Consider the following 21,213-nt stretch of genomic DNA (forward strand, 5'->3'; position numbering starts at 1 on the left):
TGCACCCAAAACCATAAGATACAGAGGAATAATCCTGACCAAAAAGGTGAAAAACCTGTACTCTGAAAACTATAAAACACTGATGAAAGAAACTGAAGATGACATCAAGAAATAGACATTCCATGCTCATGAGCTGGAAGAACAAATACTGTTGAAATGTCTATACTACCCAAAGCAATCTGCACATTTAATGCATTCCCTATCAAAATACCAACAGCATTTTTTCACAAGAACTAGAACAAACAATCCGAAAATTTGTATGGAATCACAAAAGGCCCTGAAGAGCCAAAGCAACCTTGAAAAAGCAAAGCTAGAGGCATCACAGTTCCAGACTTAAGGAACATTACAAGGCTGTAGTAATCAAAACAGTATGGTACTAACACAAAAATAGACACACAGATCAATGGGACAGAACAGAAAACCCAGAATGAACCCACAACTACATAGTCAATTAACCATCAACAAAGCAGGAAAAAATATCCAATGGGAAAAAGACAGTCTCTTCAACAAATGGTGTTAGGAAAACTGGACAGTTACTTGCAAAGGAATGAAACTAGACCATTTTCTTACACCAAACACAAAAATAAATTCAAAATGTATTAAAGGCCTAAATGTGAGACCTGAAATCATCAAAATCCTAGAGGAGAACACAGACAGTAACCTCTTTGGCATCAGCCATAGCAACTTCTTTCTAGATCTGTCTCCTGAGGCAAGGGAAACAAAAACAAGAATAAACTATTGGGACTTCATCAAAATAAAAAGTTTCTGCACAGCAAGGAAACAATCAACAAAACTAAAAGGCAACCTATGGAATGGGAGAAGATATTTGCAGATGACATATCTGATAAAGAGTTAATACCAAATATGTATAAAGAAGTTTTATAACTCAACACCCAAAAAAACAATCTAATTAAAAATGGGGAGAAGACATCAATAGACATTTTTGCAAAAAAGACATCCAGATGGCCAACAAACCCATGAAAACATCCTCAACATCACTCATCATCAGGCAAGTACAAATCAAAACTTCAATGAGACATCACCTCACACCTGTCAGAATGGCTAAAATCAACAACACAGGAAACAGTATGTCATGGTGATGATGTGGAGAAAGGAGAGCCCTCTTGCACTGTTGGTGGGAATATAAATTGGTGCAGCCACTGCGAAAAACAGTATGGAGGTTCTTCAAAAAGTTAATAATAGAGCTACCCTATGATCCAGCAATTGCACTACTAGGTATTTACCCAAGGAATCCAAAAATACTAATTCAAGGGGATGCATGCACCCTGATATTTATAGCATTATCTACAATAGCCAAATTATGGAAACAGCCCAAGTATCCATCAACTGATGAATGGATAAAGAAGACGTGGTATGGGGCGCCTGGGTGGCGCAGTCGGTTAAGCGTCCGACTTCAGCCAGGTCACGATCTCGTGGTCCGTGAGTTCGAGCCCCGCGTCAGGCTCTGGGCTGATGGCTCAGAGCCTGGAGCCTGTTTCCGATTCTGTGTCTCCCTCTCTCTCTGCCCCTCCCCCGTTCATGCGCTGTCTCTCTCTGTCCCAAAAATAAATAAACGTTAAAAAAAAAATTTATAAAAAAAAAAAAAGACGTGGTGTGTGTGTGTGGGTGTGTGTGTGTGTATGTACATATATATATATATATATATATATAGTATATATAGTAGAGTGTGTGTGTGTATATATATATATGTGTGTATATATATAGTAGAGAATATTATCTAAGCAAAATTAAGTCAGTCAGAGAAAGACAAATACCATTATGATTGCACTCATATGTGTAATTTAAGAAAAAAAACAGAGATAAGGGGAAAAAAGAGAGATGGGCAAACCAAGAAACAGACTCTTAACTACAGAGGGGAGGTGGGCAGGGGGATGGGTGAAATATGTGGTGGGGATTAAGGAGTGCACTCGTTGTGATGAACACAGAGTAATATATGGAATGGTTGAATCACTATATTGTACATCTAAAACTAATTATCACTCTGTATTGTTAATTAACTGGAATTTAAATTAAAACTTTAAAAAAAAATAACTAAAATCTCTAATTTTCTTCACCACTCAGACCTGCTCCTATAAATAGCTTCCAAAGGCCAAAGTAAGAGAATGCCTAATCCTGCCCAGCACTGTACCCTGAACAGGTGAATTGTGTAAAGGTTTGCTGCGAGGTATTCTGACCTTCCCCTCTCTATGAGGATACAGCAACTCACCATCCCCACCTACCTCCCTGGAAACCAAACAGCTAATGTCCACTTTGCTGCTGATGAAAGGATCACTTGTTGTTTGTTAATTGTGGGAAGCAGAGAAGGAGGCTTACAACCAGTAGTGCCATCACACCTGAAGGGCAGGTGCCACTCACCAGAATCTGATCAGGCACCGCATACTTGGCAATCTTGTTGGCCACTGCTGACCTGACCTCCTTCACCACCAAATCTGGGTCACCTGCATTGTCCTTCAACACAATAAAGGCAAATGCAGCTGGAAGGAAGCAAAGATTTGGGGTGTATTAGACCACAAACCATCTCCTGAGGCAGAGCATTGTATATAGTCACTATAAATCCTACAGATCTTAAAATCATACACTGGTGACCTTGTAGCAGCTGCTTTGTTTCATTGTAGCCCTGAAGATGTGTTTCCATTTCATCCAAAGCAGAAGCAATTCTCACAGCTCCTTTGAACATCCCAGTGAAGCCAACACGTAGTTGAGAGCTCTCTGGGGCTCTGGTTGATTGGCTGGGGGTGTGACCTTGGAGGCATAACTTAACCCCCTCCCACTGTCCTTGCACCTGTGAAGTAGACCATAATGTGGGCTGACAGGAGAATACTATCCACTCCTGTGAGATGGTACATGGGAACACAGCACATGGCACTAATCTTGTGGGTACATGTATAGCACGGTGGGAACTAGCCACAGTAGCTATTAAAATGTAAATGAAGTTAAGGTTAAGATGTAGTTCCTTGGTCGCATGATCCGCTTATAGCTATGGCTACTCTCCTGGACAGCACAGATGAAAAGCAAGCTCCATCTTGGCAGGAAGTTCTGTTGGGCAATGCTGACTAACCAATATTTTAACATAAACACTAATTTTTGTCTGTCAGTATCCTGCCAGGTTCCAATTAACAGTGGTTCCCACAGGTCTCTACATTTCTTGTGAATCCACCTGGGATAATCTTGCATATGTGGTACCCAGGGATCCAATTCTATTGTTTCTCCACATGAGCAATCCCACAACCAGTGGGGACAGTCTCTTTCCCCATGGATCTGCAATGCCCTGTCATACATGGAGTTCCTATATATGTGTAGCCTGTGTATACCTGCACCATTCCACCCATCTTAATTAATTCTCCCCATGGCACATGCCATGGCACAACCTACTTGTAGCTTCTTCATTGATTGTGTTTATTGCATATTGTCCATCTCTCCCCTCTACTCCCTGACCCTCCAGCATGAAAGCTCAATGAAGCAGGGACTTATGTCCCTTGCCAGGTCTGGGTCCTAATCAGACAAGACCCAGGGCCTCCCCTCGATTAGATCAAGTGCACAGGGAGTAGGGACAAACAGGTACCCAACAACTTTTGCTGTTGTGTATTACAAATAGATGGCTGCTCAAATTTGTTAGAAATCAGAAAAATGTATATCACCATACCCATGATACACACGTCTTCCCCAGTACTAAAGTCCTGGTGATCCCAAAGTTATTTGTGTGCATCTGCTGATGGGATTATGAGGTGGCCCAAGGCCTCTGAGTGTCACAGGCAAGGATGTGTTCCCATCTCCATCCCTCTCCTATCCCTGCCCCCTCTCCAGTGCTTCCCAGTCTCCTGCTAAGGAAGGGCGGGGGAGGGGGGGGCAACCTCATGAACACATGCTTCTCACGGCAACTGAAAATGCTGTTTTTAAAGGAACTTCAATAAATGTTGAATTTTACAATGAGTTGATTTAGATAAGGTGTTTGCGTAAATAATGGAATAGTGGCACATAAACATGGCAGGAAGGCAGGTAACAATGGGACATGCTGCGACAGAGGCTGTCCCTGACAGCAAGAGGGAGAGTGTCCAATCCCAGGCTGCTTGGCCAGGCAGTGGAGGATGGTTTGCCCAACAGGGCAGTGTAGGGTCAAAAGTATCCAGCTAATGCCAACCCAAGTGAGTGTGGCCACTGTGTACCAAGCACTATGATACTCAAGTGATCCTGCCACTTCCCACACCCACCTGCTTAGAATCTGGCAGACTTTGGAACAATGTGTGTCTTCAGTAAGACCACCCTGACCATCATTTAGCACTCCCCTGGCATGTCACTTGCATGGGAACCACAGGTCAAATTCCTCCAGAACAAGTCCCAGAGCAGCAGAAGAGTCCACTCCAGGGCACACTCCTGTCTGCCAGCTCCTATGTGGCTGCAGAGCTGGCACCAGGCGCTGTAACCCAGCATGTGCAAGGAGACGCTCTGAGCACGATAGGACATTTCATGTGAACCGTCGGCAACTGGGCCACCACAGCCACACAGACAGAGGATGAAACTCCCAAGCTCAGTAGAGGCCAAATAGGTCCTGGCTGCTTGTGGATGTGTGTCCTCAAAGGACGGCAGAATTAGGACATTTCAGAAATCTGACCCTCACCTAACATGCATGCCATCAAGTCTATTCACCCAAAATCCACGTAAGACAGAAGGAAGCAACAGCTTAACCTATAAAAATCCCCTGCCACCCACCTTCCAGATTCTGCTCCTTTTACAAAGTGCCCACAATGGGCGTAAGACCAGGAATGAGGAGCTCCTTTTGTGGGCACTCACCTTCTCCTTTGATGTCATGGGGGTAGCCAATGACAGCAGTCTCTGCCACAGCGGGATGGCTAGCCTGTGCAGAACACAACAAGACAAAACATGCAAGAGGTGAACCGCCTGAGTCAGCACGCAAGTAAATCTGAGGCCTCAAAGAGGCATCCTACCCAAGGAGGCTGGGCCATTCTCACCATCGAGTCCTCGATCTCAGCAGTCCCCAGCCTGTGGCCACTGATGTTGATGACGTCATCCATCCGCCCTGTGATCTGGTAGTAGCCGCCCTCGGTCCGGTAAGCCCCATCTCCAGTGAAGTAGTAGCCTGCACCACAATGGGAGAATTCAGCACCAATACCTCTGAACCAGGACCCAGCAGGGCTCCCGTCCCTCCAGGAAGGATACAGTAGTACCCACACCCCAACTCTCTCTATGGAAGAAAGCCCTGAAGCCCCAGCTCTGCTAACCTCCTGCCTGTTTGTACCCCTGGCAACCCCTTGTGGAGACACTTCTCTAGATAGTGCCATCTGGCTATGTGCTAGAGAGAGGGCAGTGGCTCTGAGTCAGCAGAATTCTGACCATGTCATAACCGCAAACGTTGGGGAGCAGAAGATGTACAAGGAGCCCACCCAAGCATCCCCAAAAGTGAGTCTCTTTCACAAGCTTGAGACTGAAGATGATGGGTTCCCACAGGCACACTGTATATATTCTTCCAACCCAACAACACAAAGCAAAACAGGAAAAAAACAAAAAGTAAACCAGAAGAAAACTCACAGCCATCATGACAGTTTTCCAAAGTTGTTTCTTCATCCTTCTCTCTTAGTAGCCTAAGGCATGCACACCACAGGCCAGGCACTTTGGGTTCTGCATGCAGCCCCACTTAACCCCCAAGAATTCTTACCAGTCCAGAGACCAGGGGACTTAGGGAGGTGAAGTGGATGGGGGGAGGATTCCAACTCCAAAGTATCACTGCTCTACACTCAGTCATCATTTCCTTAAAAATGTTTTCTGAGCTTATGATTCCCAGTGTGTGCAAAAATGCATGACATGATCCACTTTAGCCAGCTCACCTGGGTAAGGCTTGAAGTAGGCCTCCATGAATCTCTGGTGGTCTCCATAGATGGTCCTGGCCATGCCCGGCCAGGCCTGGGACAGGCACAGAGCCCCAGAGACATCACCGCCCTCCACAACGTTTCCCTACAGACCCAGAGACACACATGTGAGAGAACTGGCAGATTCTGCTTCAGAAGCAAAAAACTAACATTCTTCTGAAAAATGATAGAGGGAAGTGCCAGAAAAATGCATGAAAACAGAAACATGAAAAATGACAAGGAGGCCCCAAGAGGAACTGCCTTTCTCCTCCGTAAGGAAGCAGCATGGAGAGGGTTTCCCAGAAAACCTAGGGCTCACCCCATGTGGCAGTTTCAACTGTGTCCTTGAATGCTTGCCCTCCACCACCTAAAAGAGCCTGGCACACGTGACGTGGGACAGCGAGCAGAGGAGGCCATGAAGGCAGACAGGAGTGTCAGGAGCTTGGCAGGGCACCCGTGAAGGAAGGAGATGCCTCTGCAAGGCCCTTACCTTCTCATCCATGAGAATTGGGACAATGCCATAAAAGGGTCTCATAGCCATGCCAGGGAGGATTTCTGCTCCTTCTTCCGAGGGGCGTGGGGCGATGCAGATGCCACCCGTTTCTGCAGGGAGAATGGGGAAGAAATGCAGGATGGGCCTAGCAGCTAGTGGAATGTTTATCGAGACACTGCCATGAAAGTGTCCATTGCAGACACACAAGTGCTCTCCCAGGGTGGGAGATGGGTGCTTGCCCCTGTCTGCTCAAGGAAATGACACAGTGATCCCAGTGACACAAAGACCTCTTTCTGAGGCAAGCCCAGACTTGGGTTCTGGTCCTCTCATCTGCAGAAACGAGATTGGGGACCCAAGGAGAGGTCAGTCCAGCTATGGCTCTCCACAGGGATAGGGGCTTCCTCCCTTCATCCATGGCTCTGTGGGAAGGGGAAGAACCCACCTACTTGCACAGGAAGATGGAGGAAAAGAACTGCTTCTGGGCCCACACCAAACAATGAAAAGTGATGCTCACAATTCTGTTCTCACATCTCTGGCACTTCCCTCTATCAGCCTGCATGGAAATGCCTCACAAGACTCAGCTGTAGGGAGTCTCTGTCCTGAGCCTTCCCAAATGGAGGAGAACAGAGCTATTTGCAATACCTCACATTCTGGCTTCTTGGAGAATGAGACCACAGTTCGCTACATTTATTACATCAGTGGTGATCTCTTACTCCGAACAATACTCCAGAGCAGAGAGGACAAAGAAAAACAAAATGACACAGAAAAAAATGTGTTTCCCACTAAAATCTAAATTTAGACCCTGGTCCCTTACAGCAGGGTCCATCTGCATCAGATGTATTTGTGTTGGACACATGGACCCTACAGGGAAAATGAACATTTAGCTAAGCACCTACTACCTGTCAGCAGTAGGCAACGTGCAGCACTTCTATCATCTCTTTCCATCCTCACTGGGGCCTGTAGTGGAGTGCCCCCATTTCACCAATGAGGAACCCAAGGCCCAGAGAGGTCATTACAAATCTTACAGCTGCAAAAGGGCAGCCACACACTGTCTCTCACTCTAGACATCAGATTTTTCAACCACCACATATGCTGAGGGGCTGAAGCATTAGTGGTGTTGGATGGCATTCACAGAGCCTCACTCACACTTGACCCTCCAAGACTCAGGCTCAGCCACATGTTCTCATATGCTGTCACATGCAGTGAGTGAGCCCTGCATCAGGTCCCCTTCTCCTCAGGGGCATTCTCACCTGTTTGCCACCAGGTGTCCACCAGTGTGCATCTGCAGTCCCCCACCACCTTGTGGAGCCACTCCCAGGCCTCATAGTTGATTGGTTCTCCCACTGAAACCACACACAAAAGGAAAAAAACGATATAATACACCTCAACAAAACTGAAAATAAAAAGGATAGGTTTTTATAGGGGAAACTGTTCTATAATTTTTCTGAAGGACATAAAAGAAAATTTGAAAAAGCAGTGAGATTCAGCATATTTATGGCCATCAAAAAAATACAAATTACAACAAGATATTTTAGCCATCATGTAAAAAATTTTTAAGTTGGATAAAATGTGGGGGAACCAATAGCACATACACTATAGGAGTGTAATTTGGTATGGAACTGGGGAACAACTTGGGTGGTTCTCTTAATATTTAAAAGTGGAGGGGCACCTGGGTGGCTCAGTCGGTTAACTGACTGACTTTGGCTTAGGTCATGGTCTTGTCATTCGTGAGTTCGAGCCCCACATCAGGCTTTCTGCTGTCAGCGCGGAGACTGCTTTGGATCTTCTGTCCCTCTCTGTCTCTGCCCCTCCCCCACTAGCATGAGTGCGCGCACTCTCTCACTCTCTCAAAAATAAATAATAAACATATTTTTAAAAATTGAAAAAATAAACATGCATACACCTGATACAACTACTTAGGAAACTGTGGTAGAATCCACTAAAGCTAAACACGTATATACACACACATGCTACACACACACACACACACAAATGTGCTTGCATCCTGTGACTCTATAGCCTGACTTCTCCAGCAATGTCTAGCTGCTATGACCTCAATGTTTGTGTACCCCCAATATTTCATATGTTGAAATCTTAACCCCTAAAGATGATAGTATTAGGAGATAAGGCCTTTGGGAGGTAATGAAGCCCTCAGGAATCGGATTAGTACCCTTGTAAAACAGACCACCCAGCTCCCCCCTCCCTTGGACCATATGAGGACACAGGGAGAAGGCACCATCTATGAACCAGTAAGAGGGCCCTCACCAGAAGACAATCGTGCTAGCACCTTGATTGTGAACTTCCCAGACTCCACAACTGTGAGAAATAAATCCCTGTTGTTTATAGTCATTGGTGTTTTGTTATAGCAGCCCAAATGACTAAGCTACCACCCTAATGAGATGCCCATACAAGGCTGGCACTCAGTCAGAACTTGCCAGATTAAACATACCGCTGCTAAAATAGTGAAATCCTCTCATGCTGGCTGTCTCTTGCTCAGGACCACTCACGTGCAGCAAGTAACCAAGGCCTGACCTGGCCAGGGCCTCCCATGCTGGTCACACAGGTGCTGGATGTTGTGTGTTTTGCCCTTGCACTCACCCACACCCACAGGGAGGCCAGAGGATACCATGCAGCACTGGCCCATACACTGAGGAACAGCAAGAGACAGAATATGCAAACACTGGGGCGTGACTACTGGACCACACCCATGGTAGCCCCCACAGGAGGGTAAAATCAAGTTCTCAAAACATAGAACAGAGCCATATGGAAAACTGCATGTTGCTGAGTTACAATAAACATAGGATAATAGCACAGTTTGATCTTGTTCAGGGAAAGAAGACATTTCAGAACTGAGCTATGTCTTTCACAGTAATATAACTGTGAAGAAGGCATCAGAAGGTGCACAGGCAATGGGGTTGCCTGGAGCAGCGCCATGGAGGACATCAGCTTTCATTACCATGTTCCAATTTTTTTTTTTTTTTCCCAGCAAGAGTATAACTATGTGTCACTTGTGAAGCTGAAAGTTAAAAAAAAAATGCAAATCTTGGGGTTAAAGTCCTAAGTAAACTAGATTCTGCTGACCAGTCAGATTAAATGAAGTCAATGCACCCAAAGCCTGGGCTGTGGGGGCTAATCCAGCCACACGGAAGCAGCCTGAACTGTGGAACCACAGTGGAGATCAGCACTGCACTGGCTCTGGTCAAGGCATGAAGCTTCCTGGTCCATGGTGCTACTCTCTTTTGCCGGTGTGAGAAGATGCCAAGTGCTGTTTACCTGCCTGCCAGCACTGCTTATTGATAACCAGGTCCCAGGGAAACCCCTGCAGGGCTCCACTGGTGGTGCTCATTACATGGCAGGAATGTGCCCACGAGACCAGCAAAATACACAGAGCCTGGCCAATCCTCTGTGTGTGCTCCCTGGTACAGAGTTGTTCTGGGCCTGATCCAAGAGAGGAAGTGGAGAGAGGACTACAGAAGCCTGTCTGGCCTAGAGGATGCCTGGCTGAGGCAGCTTTTGGATGGGACATGCACCCCCACTCTAATGCAGCTACTGAGCATCTCCTTCTGAAATGCTCAGAGCAAATGCCTTATCACTGGGGGTCCTAGTGAGTCTTCCTTAGCAGTTGAATCCCATGAGTGCATCTAGAAAATCAAACCTCCCTTCATCACTAACCTAACTCCTGGTCCCACTCAGGTGGCCTACAAATGGCACCTGGAGGATCTGAGTGAGTTTCTGTGGCCCTCTGCTTGCCCTCGGTCCCCAAGCACTGCCCAGCCCAAAGTGCAGGGGCACGTCATAGCCCTTGTGATGTGGAGGGCAGGTCTTCTGCATCCACACAGCCCCCAGTCAAATAACACAGGACGCACACTCCATAGCCTAAACATGCCAAGAGAGGCATCTCAGACTCACCACCATCTAGAAAGGAGCCCAAAACACTTTCTGCTGACCCCACCTGGAAAATTCAAAGTACTTGGTCATCCAGACACCAACTGACCCTAATCACAAGGGAGGCTCTGAATAGAAGGGAGCTAGGCACATGAAAACAGGTCTCCCAGGCAAGGATCCAGGCCATCCTGGGTGGGAAGCAGCATTGCTGGGTAGCAACTGCCCTGGAGATGCCAGCATCTGGGTGTTGAGCCCTCAGCACAAATCTGAGCCTTCTGTTTCTGGCCCTGCAACTCAGCTTCACAAAGAGCAGTCAACCCTCACTGACCTGCTGTGTTTCCCTGTGTGTGGGCATTGGGATGCTGAGGATACTGATGGGTGTGACTTTTGGGAGCTCACTGCCCAGGGAAACAGTCAGCATGAGAACAGATATCCAAGTACAGAATATGGATTTGTCTGAGAAAAGAGAGCCCGAGGTCCAGAGCAGCCAGGGAACTCCACAGGGAGAAGGTGCACAGAGACAGACCTTGAGAGAAGGTTGGAACCCACACAGATGGAGAGGAGCACTATGGCATTTCAGGCAAGGGGAGTAGTATGAACCAGGGCCCTGAGACCTATAACAGCGCTACACACCTGTGCCACTGATGAGTGACATGCACATGCTGTCCTGAGCTCCCTTCCCTGTGGACACATTTGGCAGCAAGACACCCCCCTTGTGGTACCTGCCCTACATGCCTCCTCTGTGAAAAACCAAGAAGATCTAAGTATTCACCCAAGGAGCACAGAGGACCTCCCTGCCCTTGTTTTGCCTATTCACAACATGTGTAGGGGCAGAAATGAAATGAATCAGGAACAAGAAGAGAGAACGGGCATGGGTACCTTCCACCCCACTGGTATCATCTGAACTAGCCCCACATCACCTTTCCCAGATGTTTCCATGTGACTTGGTGACATATATAAAAATTATAAATGGAGATAACCTTTGATCTCATAACTCCTTGCCTTGGAAATATCTACAGCAAGAGGGGCGCCTGGGTGGCGCAGTCGGTTAAGCGTCCGACTTCAGCCAGGTCACGATCTCGCGGTCCGTGAGTTCGAGCCCCGCGTCGGGCTCTGGGCTGATGGCTCGGAGCCTGGAGCCTGTTTCCGATTCTGTGTCTCCCTCTCTCTCTGCCCCTCCCCCGTTCATGCTCTGTCTCTCTCTGTCCCAAAATAAATAAAAAAAAAAAACGCTGAAAAAAAAAAAATTTAAAAAGAAATATCTACAGCAAGAACAGCACACAAGCACAGAATGATGTTTATTATAGTCCTTGGGACCATCCGGTACTAAGCAACAGAGGAACACCTTAGTGACCCAGTCAGCTCCTGCACTGCAGTCCCATGTGACCACTGAAGGAGGGCTTGGGCCACCTTACCAGGTTGGGAATTTTTCATAATAAAGATGAAGCACAGAACTCAGGCACAGAAACATCTGGAATATTGTGCTCCAGACTGTTTGTTATCACCTGGGGGCTCCAGGAAGCTGCTTATGGGCAGGGACATCTGCTTTCTATTCAGTATGGCACTGTTTGAATTCACCACAGCCATAGCCACGCAGCTTTCATAATTAAAACCATCCTGAAGCCTGCACTGGCTCTGCCACATGGCACACACACACCTCTCCAGCAGCACAGCAGGCCACTCACCTGACCCCAGAGTCCGCAAGGAGGAGCGGTCATACTTCTTCACCCAGGAGTCGCCATATTTCAACAATAGCCGGACAGCCGTCGGGGCCCCATAGAACTGATTGATCTTTAACCTCTGCACTGTCTCCCAATATCGACCTACAAAAAGGCCCAAGTTCACCATCAGTCTGAGCCCACTAGATAGCATCTATTCTAACTTATTTAGAAATCAGACAACAGTTACTGTGTGCTGGATACATGCAAACCCCTGTGTTAACAGAAAGGAATCCAACACCCATCATTGGGATAGGAAGGGACCCCTGTGGCAATCATCACCCAGCACACCCCACATCCAGGGCTGGTGCATTTGGAAACAGCCTTCCCCTGGCTCTGGATGGCTGCATCCACGTGGTATATCCCACAAGATACAGCAAAGACTGGTTCAAAGGGATATCACTGTGAATTTAAAAAATAACCCATGTAGCACTAACAAAGAACTTATGTTCACACTTAGATGTCTCTGAGGTTGTGACAGGTGCTTCCCCTGGAATAGCAGTGGCCACAACTGAGTGAGCCCTGGGGAGCAGGGCAATTGTCCAGCACACACACACACACACACACACACACACACACACCTGGTTTCCCACAATCCCCCTCAACTCACCACCATGGCTCTACACACGGAGTGGGCTGAGCTTCGAGGGGTTGAAGTGATGGGCCTGAAATCACACCTAAGGTGTGGCCCTTAATCCCTCACTATGCCCCCTACATAATCTTCCTAGGGTGCATCTAGTCCATCAGGAGGCTGAAGAGGAGCAGGGGAGGTGACAAAGAAGTTCTACACACATCATTATTAGCACTGTGGAATGCTTGGCAGAGCCACCACAATTCAACTGAATTATAACAAATACTTGGGGTTTTGTGCTGCCTGAAAGAGAGATGCCAAGGTGAGCAAGATGTGGGTCCTCAAAGTAATCTCAATTCATGGAGGTGGCTCCAGGACACACACAATGCTCTCTGACAGATGTCCCTGAAGGCAAAGGCAGCAGAGCTGGAGAAACCCCCCCCCCCCCCCCGTCTGTGGTAACAGGAGGCTGGCAGCTGGCCTGGGTGTTAAGGGCTGGATCTGGTCAGGTGGCTAGAGAGGGGAGAGGGACAGTGCTAAGGGGATGGCCCAAGGCACCCAGTTTGCTAGCAGGACAAGAACTCTGGAGTGAGTTGTCCTGAGACAGCTTCCAGTGACAAATCACACTCCCATCTACTGCTTATCTGATCTTACTGCAGACATGGCCCCTGGCCCCAGCCCACCTGGCAGAGCAAAAGGCCTGGCAGCTATGCCACGTGACCACAAGGACCACAGCCTGGACAGAGTGAGGGAATCTACTCCACCCTCCTGTGAACTTCTCCTCCTTCCTCAAGCTTCCTCCTGGGGACCCTGTTTGGTCCCCAGTCCTCACCAGCATCAGGGTAAACTGGGGTGCTCTCAAAAAGGACAGTGGTCGCTCCATTGCACAGGGGTCCATACACCACATAGCTGTGTCCTGTGATCCAGCCAATGTCGGCCACACAGCCAAAAACATCGCCTGGCCGGTAGTCAAACACAAGCTGCAGAAACAGGAAAAGAGGCTGTTAGGAGCCTGTCACCCCATGCTCCCATAAGTCACTAACAGTGTTCTATAAATGCAAGACACAGCTGCTCCCAGGCCACCAAGAGCAGGAAGAATAAGTGCACCGCCAGAGCTCCATGAAGCTACAGCAGTAACGAGACAGAGTTACTGCCACACACAACATGCGGATTCTCACAGATGACAGTGAAAGAAGCCAGACCCCAGGTGTATACTGTATGAGCCCCAACCCAGCAAAGCTGATCTGTATACTGGAGGTCATGCTAGTACTAGCCCTGCTGGGGGGCTGCTTGCCAGCGGCATGTCAGCGCCTCTGGGAGCTGGAGACGCCCCAAGTCCTGAGGCAGGTGGTGGCCAAGTGTGTATCCACAGGTCGAAGCTCATCTAGCCATATGTCCAAAATAAGGGCACCTTTCTGCATTAAGTTATACTCCAATTTTTTAAATCTCAAAAATTGCCAAAAAAACAAAACAAAACAAAACAAAACAAAAAGCCAAAAAGACCAAGAAATGCCTCAAGCATCATCAGTTTCTGAGAGCCTGAGCAGGGAGACATGCGCCTCCTGCATTCTTGCCACAGGGTCCAACCTGAGCCTGACCTACCTCTGGATACAAATGCCCCTCTGCAGGAAACACAGAGATCAGAGGGACAAACCTCTGGGTGTTACAACAAAGTTGAAGGAAACGGAAGGGATTGAAGAGAACCAACAGGTTAAAAAGGCTTAAAAGACATATTTAAAAAAAAAAAAAACAAACAGTAAGCTACAGTATCAGGGGATGCATGTTGGGTGACTAAGCTAGAAGAGGGGAAACACGGGGCAGTGACACTATCAAAGTCAGGATATGGGGGAGGGGCTGTGGTTGGACAGGCCAGGAAGGGCTTCTGTGAGGCTGACAGGACATTTTTCCACTCCTTTTTTTTTTTTTTTGATTAATTTATTTAAATTCAAGTTAGTTAACATACAGTGTAGTATTTGTTTCAGGAGTAGAAGCCAGTGATTCTTCACTTATATACAACACCCAGTACCCCAGTGACATTGCACTTCTTTACTGAAGTGGGTTGCCTTATAATAATTCAGTAAGCCACACATAGGATTTGAGTGGTTTTCTGGATTCTATTCTGTATTCTGATCTATTTTGCAATAAAAAGATTTCTTTTAAATCTTTGGGCGAGTGGGTCAGAGTGGCTAAAATGAACAAATCAGGAGACTATAGATGCTGGAGAGGATGTGGAGAAATGGGAACCGTCTTGCACTCTTGATGGGAATGCAAACTGGTGCAGCCGCTCTGGAAAACAGTGTGGAGGTTCCTCAAAAAATTAAAAATAGATCTACCCTATGACGCAGCAATAGCACTGCTAGGAATTTACCCAAGGGATACAGGAGTGCTGATGCATAAGGGCAATTGTACCCCAATGTTTATAGCAGCACTTTCAACAATAGCCAAATTATGGAAAGAGCCTAAATGTCCATCAAGTGACGAATGGATAAAGAAATTGTGGTTTATATACACAATGGAATACTACGTGGTAATGAGAAAGAATGAAATCTGGCCTTTTGTAGCAACATGGATAGAACTGGAGAGTGTTATGCTAAGTGAAATAAGTGATACAGAGAAAGACAGATACCATATGTTTTCACTCTTATGTGGATCTTGAGGAACTTAACAGAAGACCATGGGGGAGGGGAAGAAAAAAAAAAAAAAGAAGAGGTTAGAGAGGGAGGGAGCCAAAACATAAGAGACTCTTAAAAACTGAGAACAAACTGAAGGTTGATGGGGGGTAGGAGGGAGGGAAGGGTGGGTGATGGGTATTGAGGAGAGCACCTGTTGGGATGAGCACTGGGTGTTGTATGGAAACCAATTTGACAATAAATTTCATATTAAAAAATAAAAATCAATCAATCAATCAATCAATCAATCTTTGGGCGAGTGGACCAGTTTCTTGCTGCCACAGATGAATGTGGAGAATCCCCAGGAGTCTCCAGACAGTATAGTGGTCTGGAGATGGGCAGGGCCCTGTGCAGCTGTGTCCCAAGGCAGGGGGCTGGGGGGATTATTTCAAGGAAGACTGTGGTTTCACAGCACCAGAGCATCAGGACGCCCACACCCAAAGCCCCACAGCATTCGGGACTGAAAGAATGTTTAATACAACTTGGACCAAATTGCCAAGTCTTTCATGGGGCTGAAGATTTCTCTCCCTGCAGTTCTGGGAAGGGTAGCAAGTGCCTGGGGCCAGCCATGCTCCAAAGGGCCTGACCCTACTGTATACCTCCAAAATCTCTTCACACCCTTCAGAGCCAACTGTCCTTATCCCCTAGAGAACCACATGTGTGCATACTTTCATCTATAGAAGGCTCAAAGTTTCTATTCCCAATTCTTAAAAAAAAAAATTCTTATTGAAGAGAAATTCAAAAGACGGTCCCATGCCTATACTCCGACTGCTTTTGCTCATGTAGACTGGGTCCTCCAACAATTTTGGTAATTATTATTACTAAAAACTAATCTCTCTCCACATTTACAGCTTCCCTAATGTTAACTTCACTGTAAACTGGTGGAAACAATTTGATCTACTCTGTGACTTTCTTGGTATTTGGTTTCATTAGCTATATTTTCCAAAGTATTTTTACTTACATGATGTGTCAATCCTTCAACCTTCCTCCCACCACCGAGAGCTGAAGAGGGGTGGGGTTTTCCAGTTGAGAACACTGAGGTCAAGAAAGGTTCTGTGGCATGCTCAAGGTCACCCAGCAGGCAGAAGACAACTGTTCTAATATGGATTTGAGTTCAGGTACTTGTCTGCTCAGCCTGGTTCGGTACAACATCTGTCTTTCTGCTTTTCAACATCGTTAGTCCTGGGTGTGAGCAGCCGCCAGTGGGACTGGTGCAGCACCACTCAGAGACTGTGTGATGCTCAGTGTGCATGCTTGCTACCTGCCTCCCAGCACCTGCTCCTCCCCATTCATTTCAGGAGATTCACCTCCCACATGACCAAGCCTGACCAATGAGCACATTCCACCCCCATCCCTAGCCACAGTGACTGAGGCAAATGGGGCCCTGACTGCAACCAGGCCAGTGATTTTGCTGGCACTATGAGGCTCTCTCCAGTCCCTGGGAAGGAATGTGGTCAGCACAGAGGAAGGGGGCCAAGGCAGGAGAGATGCCACCACGCGGGACCAAAATCGGAGCCCTTCTTGGATGGGCCTGGGCTTGCTGGTCACCTGGCTACTCAGTTCCCTTTGCAGCTGGCACCAGCAGTGCAGTTTTGCCTTTTGCAACAGAGAGGTCCATAAACACTATCTTGAAACCAAATCCTACCTGGGAAAAGTCAACTACTCCCCAAGTAACCAGGGATGCCACATTAAAACACAACCCCCACAACCCACCAATATTCAAATCAGTACCGATTTTTTTTCTTAAATGTTTATTTATTTATTTTGAGAGATAGTGAGTACAAGCAGGGGAGGGGCAGAGAGGGAGAGAGAAAATCCCAAGCCGGCTCCATACTCAGCATAGAGCCAGATACAGGGCTCAACCCCACAAACCATGAGATTATGATCTGAGCTGAAATCAAGATTCAACACTTAACCAACTGAGCCACCCAGGTGCCCCCAAATCAGAACTGATTTTTTAAATGCACTTATTGGAATAAAAAAAATGACATACCATCTGCTTTATAGGCCCTAAAGGATGGCCCACTGTAATATAATTGCCATATACTAAATTTAAGTTTCCTTACAAAAGTAAATCTTTTTCTAATTTTACTTTTAAAATGTGGCCCCAGGGGCGCCTGGATGGCTCAGTCGGTTAAGTGTGCAACTCTTGATTTTGGCTCAGGTCATGATCTCACAGTTTGTGAGATGGAACCCCATTAGGCTCTGCGCTGTCAGCATGGATTCTCTCTCTCCCTCTCTCTCTGCCCCTCCTCCCCCCAATCTCAAAATAAATAATTTTTTTAACAAAAAAAATGTTTTCCTTTCTTTTAACATCACAAGGAAAAAAAAGACCTTTTAAGTAGAAGAGAACATTTTAACATGTAATAGTAACATATTCATCTCTATAACAACTCAGTTGTAAAACATGAGTTTTGACATTTTTTTAGGGAGGGAAGGGCCCAGGATGGCCTCAGCACCTGGGCCCCTGAGCATCAGAACACAGCTGTGCCAGTGAACATGTCAGACCTGGGGAGGGCTCAACTCTTACAGAGCAAGCAGACAGCACAGACACAGGTGCAAAGGGGCTAAAGACCTGCAGTGAGTCTCAAATTTTCGATCCAGACTCTCCCAACAAGGACAGAACTCAGCCCCCATGCTTACCACTCGCTATGCCAGTGCTACAACTCACAACGGCCCTGCTCCTGAGCACACAAGAAGAAACATTAGCACCTCATGCATTCAGGCACTATGTTACAGCAGGAGTTCTAGCCCTAAATTCAGCCTCTCCTGGCCCCCTGCTCAGAGCCCTGCCCGGGAGGTGGGACACCCCGCACTCTCAACCTTCCCCACCAAGGCCCGTACCCTGTGCGTCACAGCGGCATACAGCAGGTAGCCCGCCTGCGTGTGGACGAGTCCCTTGGGTGTTCCGGTGCTCCCCGAGGTGTAGAGCAGGAAGAGCATGTCCTCACTGCTCATGCTCTCTGGAGCACAAACAGTGTCCTCCTTGGCCATTTCCTAGAAGGGGGAAAACACAAACAGCCCCATCCAAGGCAGTTACCCTCTGCTCCACATTCACCCATCCTAAGGAACACCTCTTGCCCAGCTGCTGCAGGCCTCAGCAGACCAGATTCAGTTCACCTGCTCTACTCTGCCCTAGTTCAACTCCAGATGCAGAGAACACAAAATAAAAGGATGGATCTGATCATTTCTATTCCATTAAGTGTTTCAGTATGTTTGTGGTATTTGAGCTCCATCTTCCCAACCAGGATGTAAGTCCATCAGATACCATCAGGGAACCCTGAACAGTGCTGGGGGACCCAGGTTGAGAACCACGATCCGACAAGACTCAGACCCAGTTAACCCAATAGGAATTAACCTCTCCTTAAACTGTACAATGTGAGACAAACCCACCTGCTCGAGGGGGATGTCCAGACGCCCCATGTGGACCTTGTTGTCTGTCCTGTGAGCCACCAGGACATGTTGGATGGTCGGGCAGTGCTTCACAGCTTCATCTACTATCTTCTTCAGCTCCACCACGCGTCCTCCCCGGAGTCCTTGGTTGAAGGTGATGACCACCTTGCACTTAGCTAATGGAGACAAACAGATATTTCTGGTCAGTTTCCTTCCTACTATGACTCTCACAGCCCAGACTGACAGCCACACAGTCCAGGCCTAAGAGTGTGATACACAAAGTCCATTCTTGAGTAAAAGAGTCAGCAAAATGTGGGGGGAGGGGGTCTGCCTGCTTTGTGATCTTTGTGCTCAATGCAGAAATGCCAGGCCTTTTCCCAGCTCTGAGGGGGAGACTTCCACCATTCCCTCCCACCTGCCCTGGGAGCTTTCCCAGGTGAGAGGCCATCATACTGCCCTCAGCCACAGCCACTATAGTGGCAAAGCAACATTAAGATGCAGAGACCAAGAAAGCTGGGCAGCCAGAGACCAAGCCCCAACATGTCTTGTGTGGCCCCTGCCCTGTCCAGGGTCAAGAGGCTTCACTGCCCAGAAAATAGAGGCCACACCCCAGTGGATGCCAGGAGCTGCCAGTCCCTACCCTTGCCTTTAACTGAAGGAGCTCCAAGATTCACACCTGCTCTTCAACAACCTGGTTAGGCTTGGCCAGGCCCAGGGCAATGCAGGGAAGACCCAAGCTTCCACAGCTGACCTAGGGTGGGCCCTGAGCAAGGTATCAGGTACAGACAAAAACTGGGCATCAGAACCACAGGCAAAGGAATGACCCCCTAACCACCAACATCGTGCCTCAACCTGGGATGACCCAGAGGGATCAAGGCTGCAGTGGGCTATTATATAGCTGGTCTCTAAGGAAGATCCCAGAACAAATACTCAGCTGTAGTACTAACTGCCAGGGTCCCACACACATCCCCAGACCTTTTATCACTCTGCACCAAGGGCTTCTTCCAAAGCCAAAGGAACAAGCACTAGGGGATTACACAAACCCAGGAGCCCTCCACCAATGACTCAAGAGCTGGAATATACATACCCCAGGTCCCTCACATGTGGTGTCACATCCTGACACATGTGGTTCCATTGCCTCCCAGGGCTCCCTGAGGGACTGAGCTCCGGGCATCCACTGTGGATTCTTGTCTGGTGGATTCCTCTTCCAGCTCCACTCCCCACTGCCCTACAGTGCTTCCTAGGACCACCTCCCAAATGAACTGGCTACCCTGAGCTCTTATCTCAGCATCTGCTTCTGCAGGAGCCCTGACTGAGGCACCAATCTCCTTCAGCTTTTCAGTGTGAAAAGTGCCTTCTAGCAACATACTCATTCTTTCTTCCTCCCAAGGGCGCTAGAGATGACATGACCTTGAGGACCACCTAAGAATTCTCTCAGTCCTTCTCTGGGTCACCCAGGGTCAGATAGATACAGAGTGCTTGCAATGCCCAGGGCAGTTGTCATCCAGCTCTGCACACCAGAGGCCCCCAGCTACACACTCTTTGCTCCTCAGGCCTTGGCCATCGGTCACCCTGGGACAACTAAATCAGTTGGGCAGAGTCTGTCAGAGACCACCCTGGCCTACATCCTGGAAGCTGGAATTGGTCCAGGTAAACACCTAGTGGGGCAGGAAGAGAGAAGATCTAGCAGGTAGAAAGAGACTATCCTCAAGGGGATGATAGACAAAGAAAGCTCAGGATCCCCCAGGAGAAAGTAGTGGCCCCAGCCCATCTCGGGTGTTAGAATCACATTATGTGGGTTATGGCCCCTCCGCAGCCTCCCATGGCACCTGCCTCGTTCCTGGCACTCACTTGTCCAAGGCTTCCTGCCCAAGCAGTTCTCCAGGGCAGGAACTTGCGTGCACATGCCCAGTCCCTAGGAGGTGCTTGGAGAGCACAGCTCACTCTGTGGTTCCCCCCCACCGAGGCTGTGTGATGGGCACAGGGTGTGTGTATAGCATTAGGGCACAGACCAGATCAGTGTGACACTTTATCTAGGAAGCTTCAATTTTACCTCCTTGGTTTTTGAGCAGGTATTGGCATCTATCTTCATTTCTTATTGCTCCCATAGCCAATTACCACAAACTTAGTGGTTTGGAAAACTCATAATTTAGTTCACAGTTCTCTAGTCTAGGTGAGCTTGATAGGGTTCTTTTCTTGGAATCTCATGCCCAAAATCAAGGTGTCAGCAGGCAGAGTTCTTATCTGGAGGCTCTGGAGGAAAGTCTACTTCCAGGTTATTCCAGGTGTTAGCAGAACTCAGCTCCATGTAATTGGAGGACTGAGGTCCCCATTTCACCATTTTCCTTGCTGTCATCCAGGGATTATTTTCAGGTTTTAGAGCAACCTACATCCCCCGGCTTGTGACCCACTTTATCTTCAAAGCCAGCAAAGGCAGGTCAAGTCCTTCTTATGCTCTGAACTCCCCTTCTGCTACATGTCCCCTGCCTCCAACAAGAGAAAGTTCTCTGCTTTCCAGGACTTATGTAATTAGATTGGGCCCACCTGGATAATCTCCACATTTTAGGGCCCATCCCATCTCCTAAGCCCTTTTGCTATGTAA

At 47.7% G+C, this 21,213-nt stretch overlaps 1 protein-coding gene across 4 annotated transcripts in view; it reads right to left on the reverse strand.

Moving 5' to 3' along the window:
• ACSS1 (acyl-CoA synthetase short chain family member 1) overlaps nucleotides 1-21,213 on the reverse strand; it is a 61,459-nt gene that overhangs the window by 6,309 nt on the left and 33,937 nt on the right. For 2 of the 4 annotated variants that reach the window (XM_030310231.1, XM_030310234.1), the window contains 10 exons: nucleotides 18,612-18,787; nucleotides 18,063-18,215; nucleotides 13,382-13,529; nucleotides 11,946-12,083; nucleotides 7,626-7,718; nucleotides 6,373-6,485; nucleotides 5,862-5,988; nucleotides 4,989-5,116; nucleotides 4,810-4,873; nucleotides 2,377-2,495 (listed from right to left, as the gene is read on the reverse strand). In XM_030310231.1, the coding sequence (XP_030166091.1) occupies nucleotides 2,377-2,495; nucleotides 4,810-4,873; nucleotides 4,989-5,116; nucleotides 5,862-5,988; nucleotides 6,373-6,485; nucleotides 7,626-7,718; nucleotides 11,946-12,083; nucleotides 13,382-13,529; nucleotides 18,063-18,215; nucleotides 18,612-18,787 (1,259 nt within the window). Of the gene's footprint in view, nucleotides 1-2,376; nucleotides 2,496-2,653; nucleotides 2,804-4,809; nucleotides 4,874-4,988; nucleotides 5,117-5,861; nucleotides 5,989-6,372; nucleotides 6,486-7,625; nucleotides 7,719-11,945; nucleotides 12,084-13,381; nucleotides 13,530-18,062; nucleotides 18,216-18,611; nucleotides 18,788-21,213 lie in introns of those variants that run through there. The other 2 variants (XM_030310233.1, XM_030310232.1) reach the window with 2 other exon arrangements.

The sequence above is a fragment of the Lynx canadensis genome, chromosome A3 (genome assembly GCF_007474595.2).
Source record: "Lynx canadensis isolate LIC74 chromosome A3, mLynCan4.pri.v2, whole genome shotgun sequence".
Taxonomy (NCBI): domain Eukaryota; kingdom Metazoa; phylum Chordata; class Mammalia; order Carnivora; family Felidae; genus Lynx; species Lynx canadensis.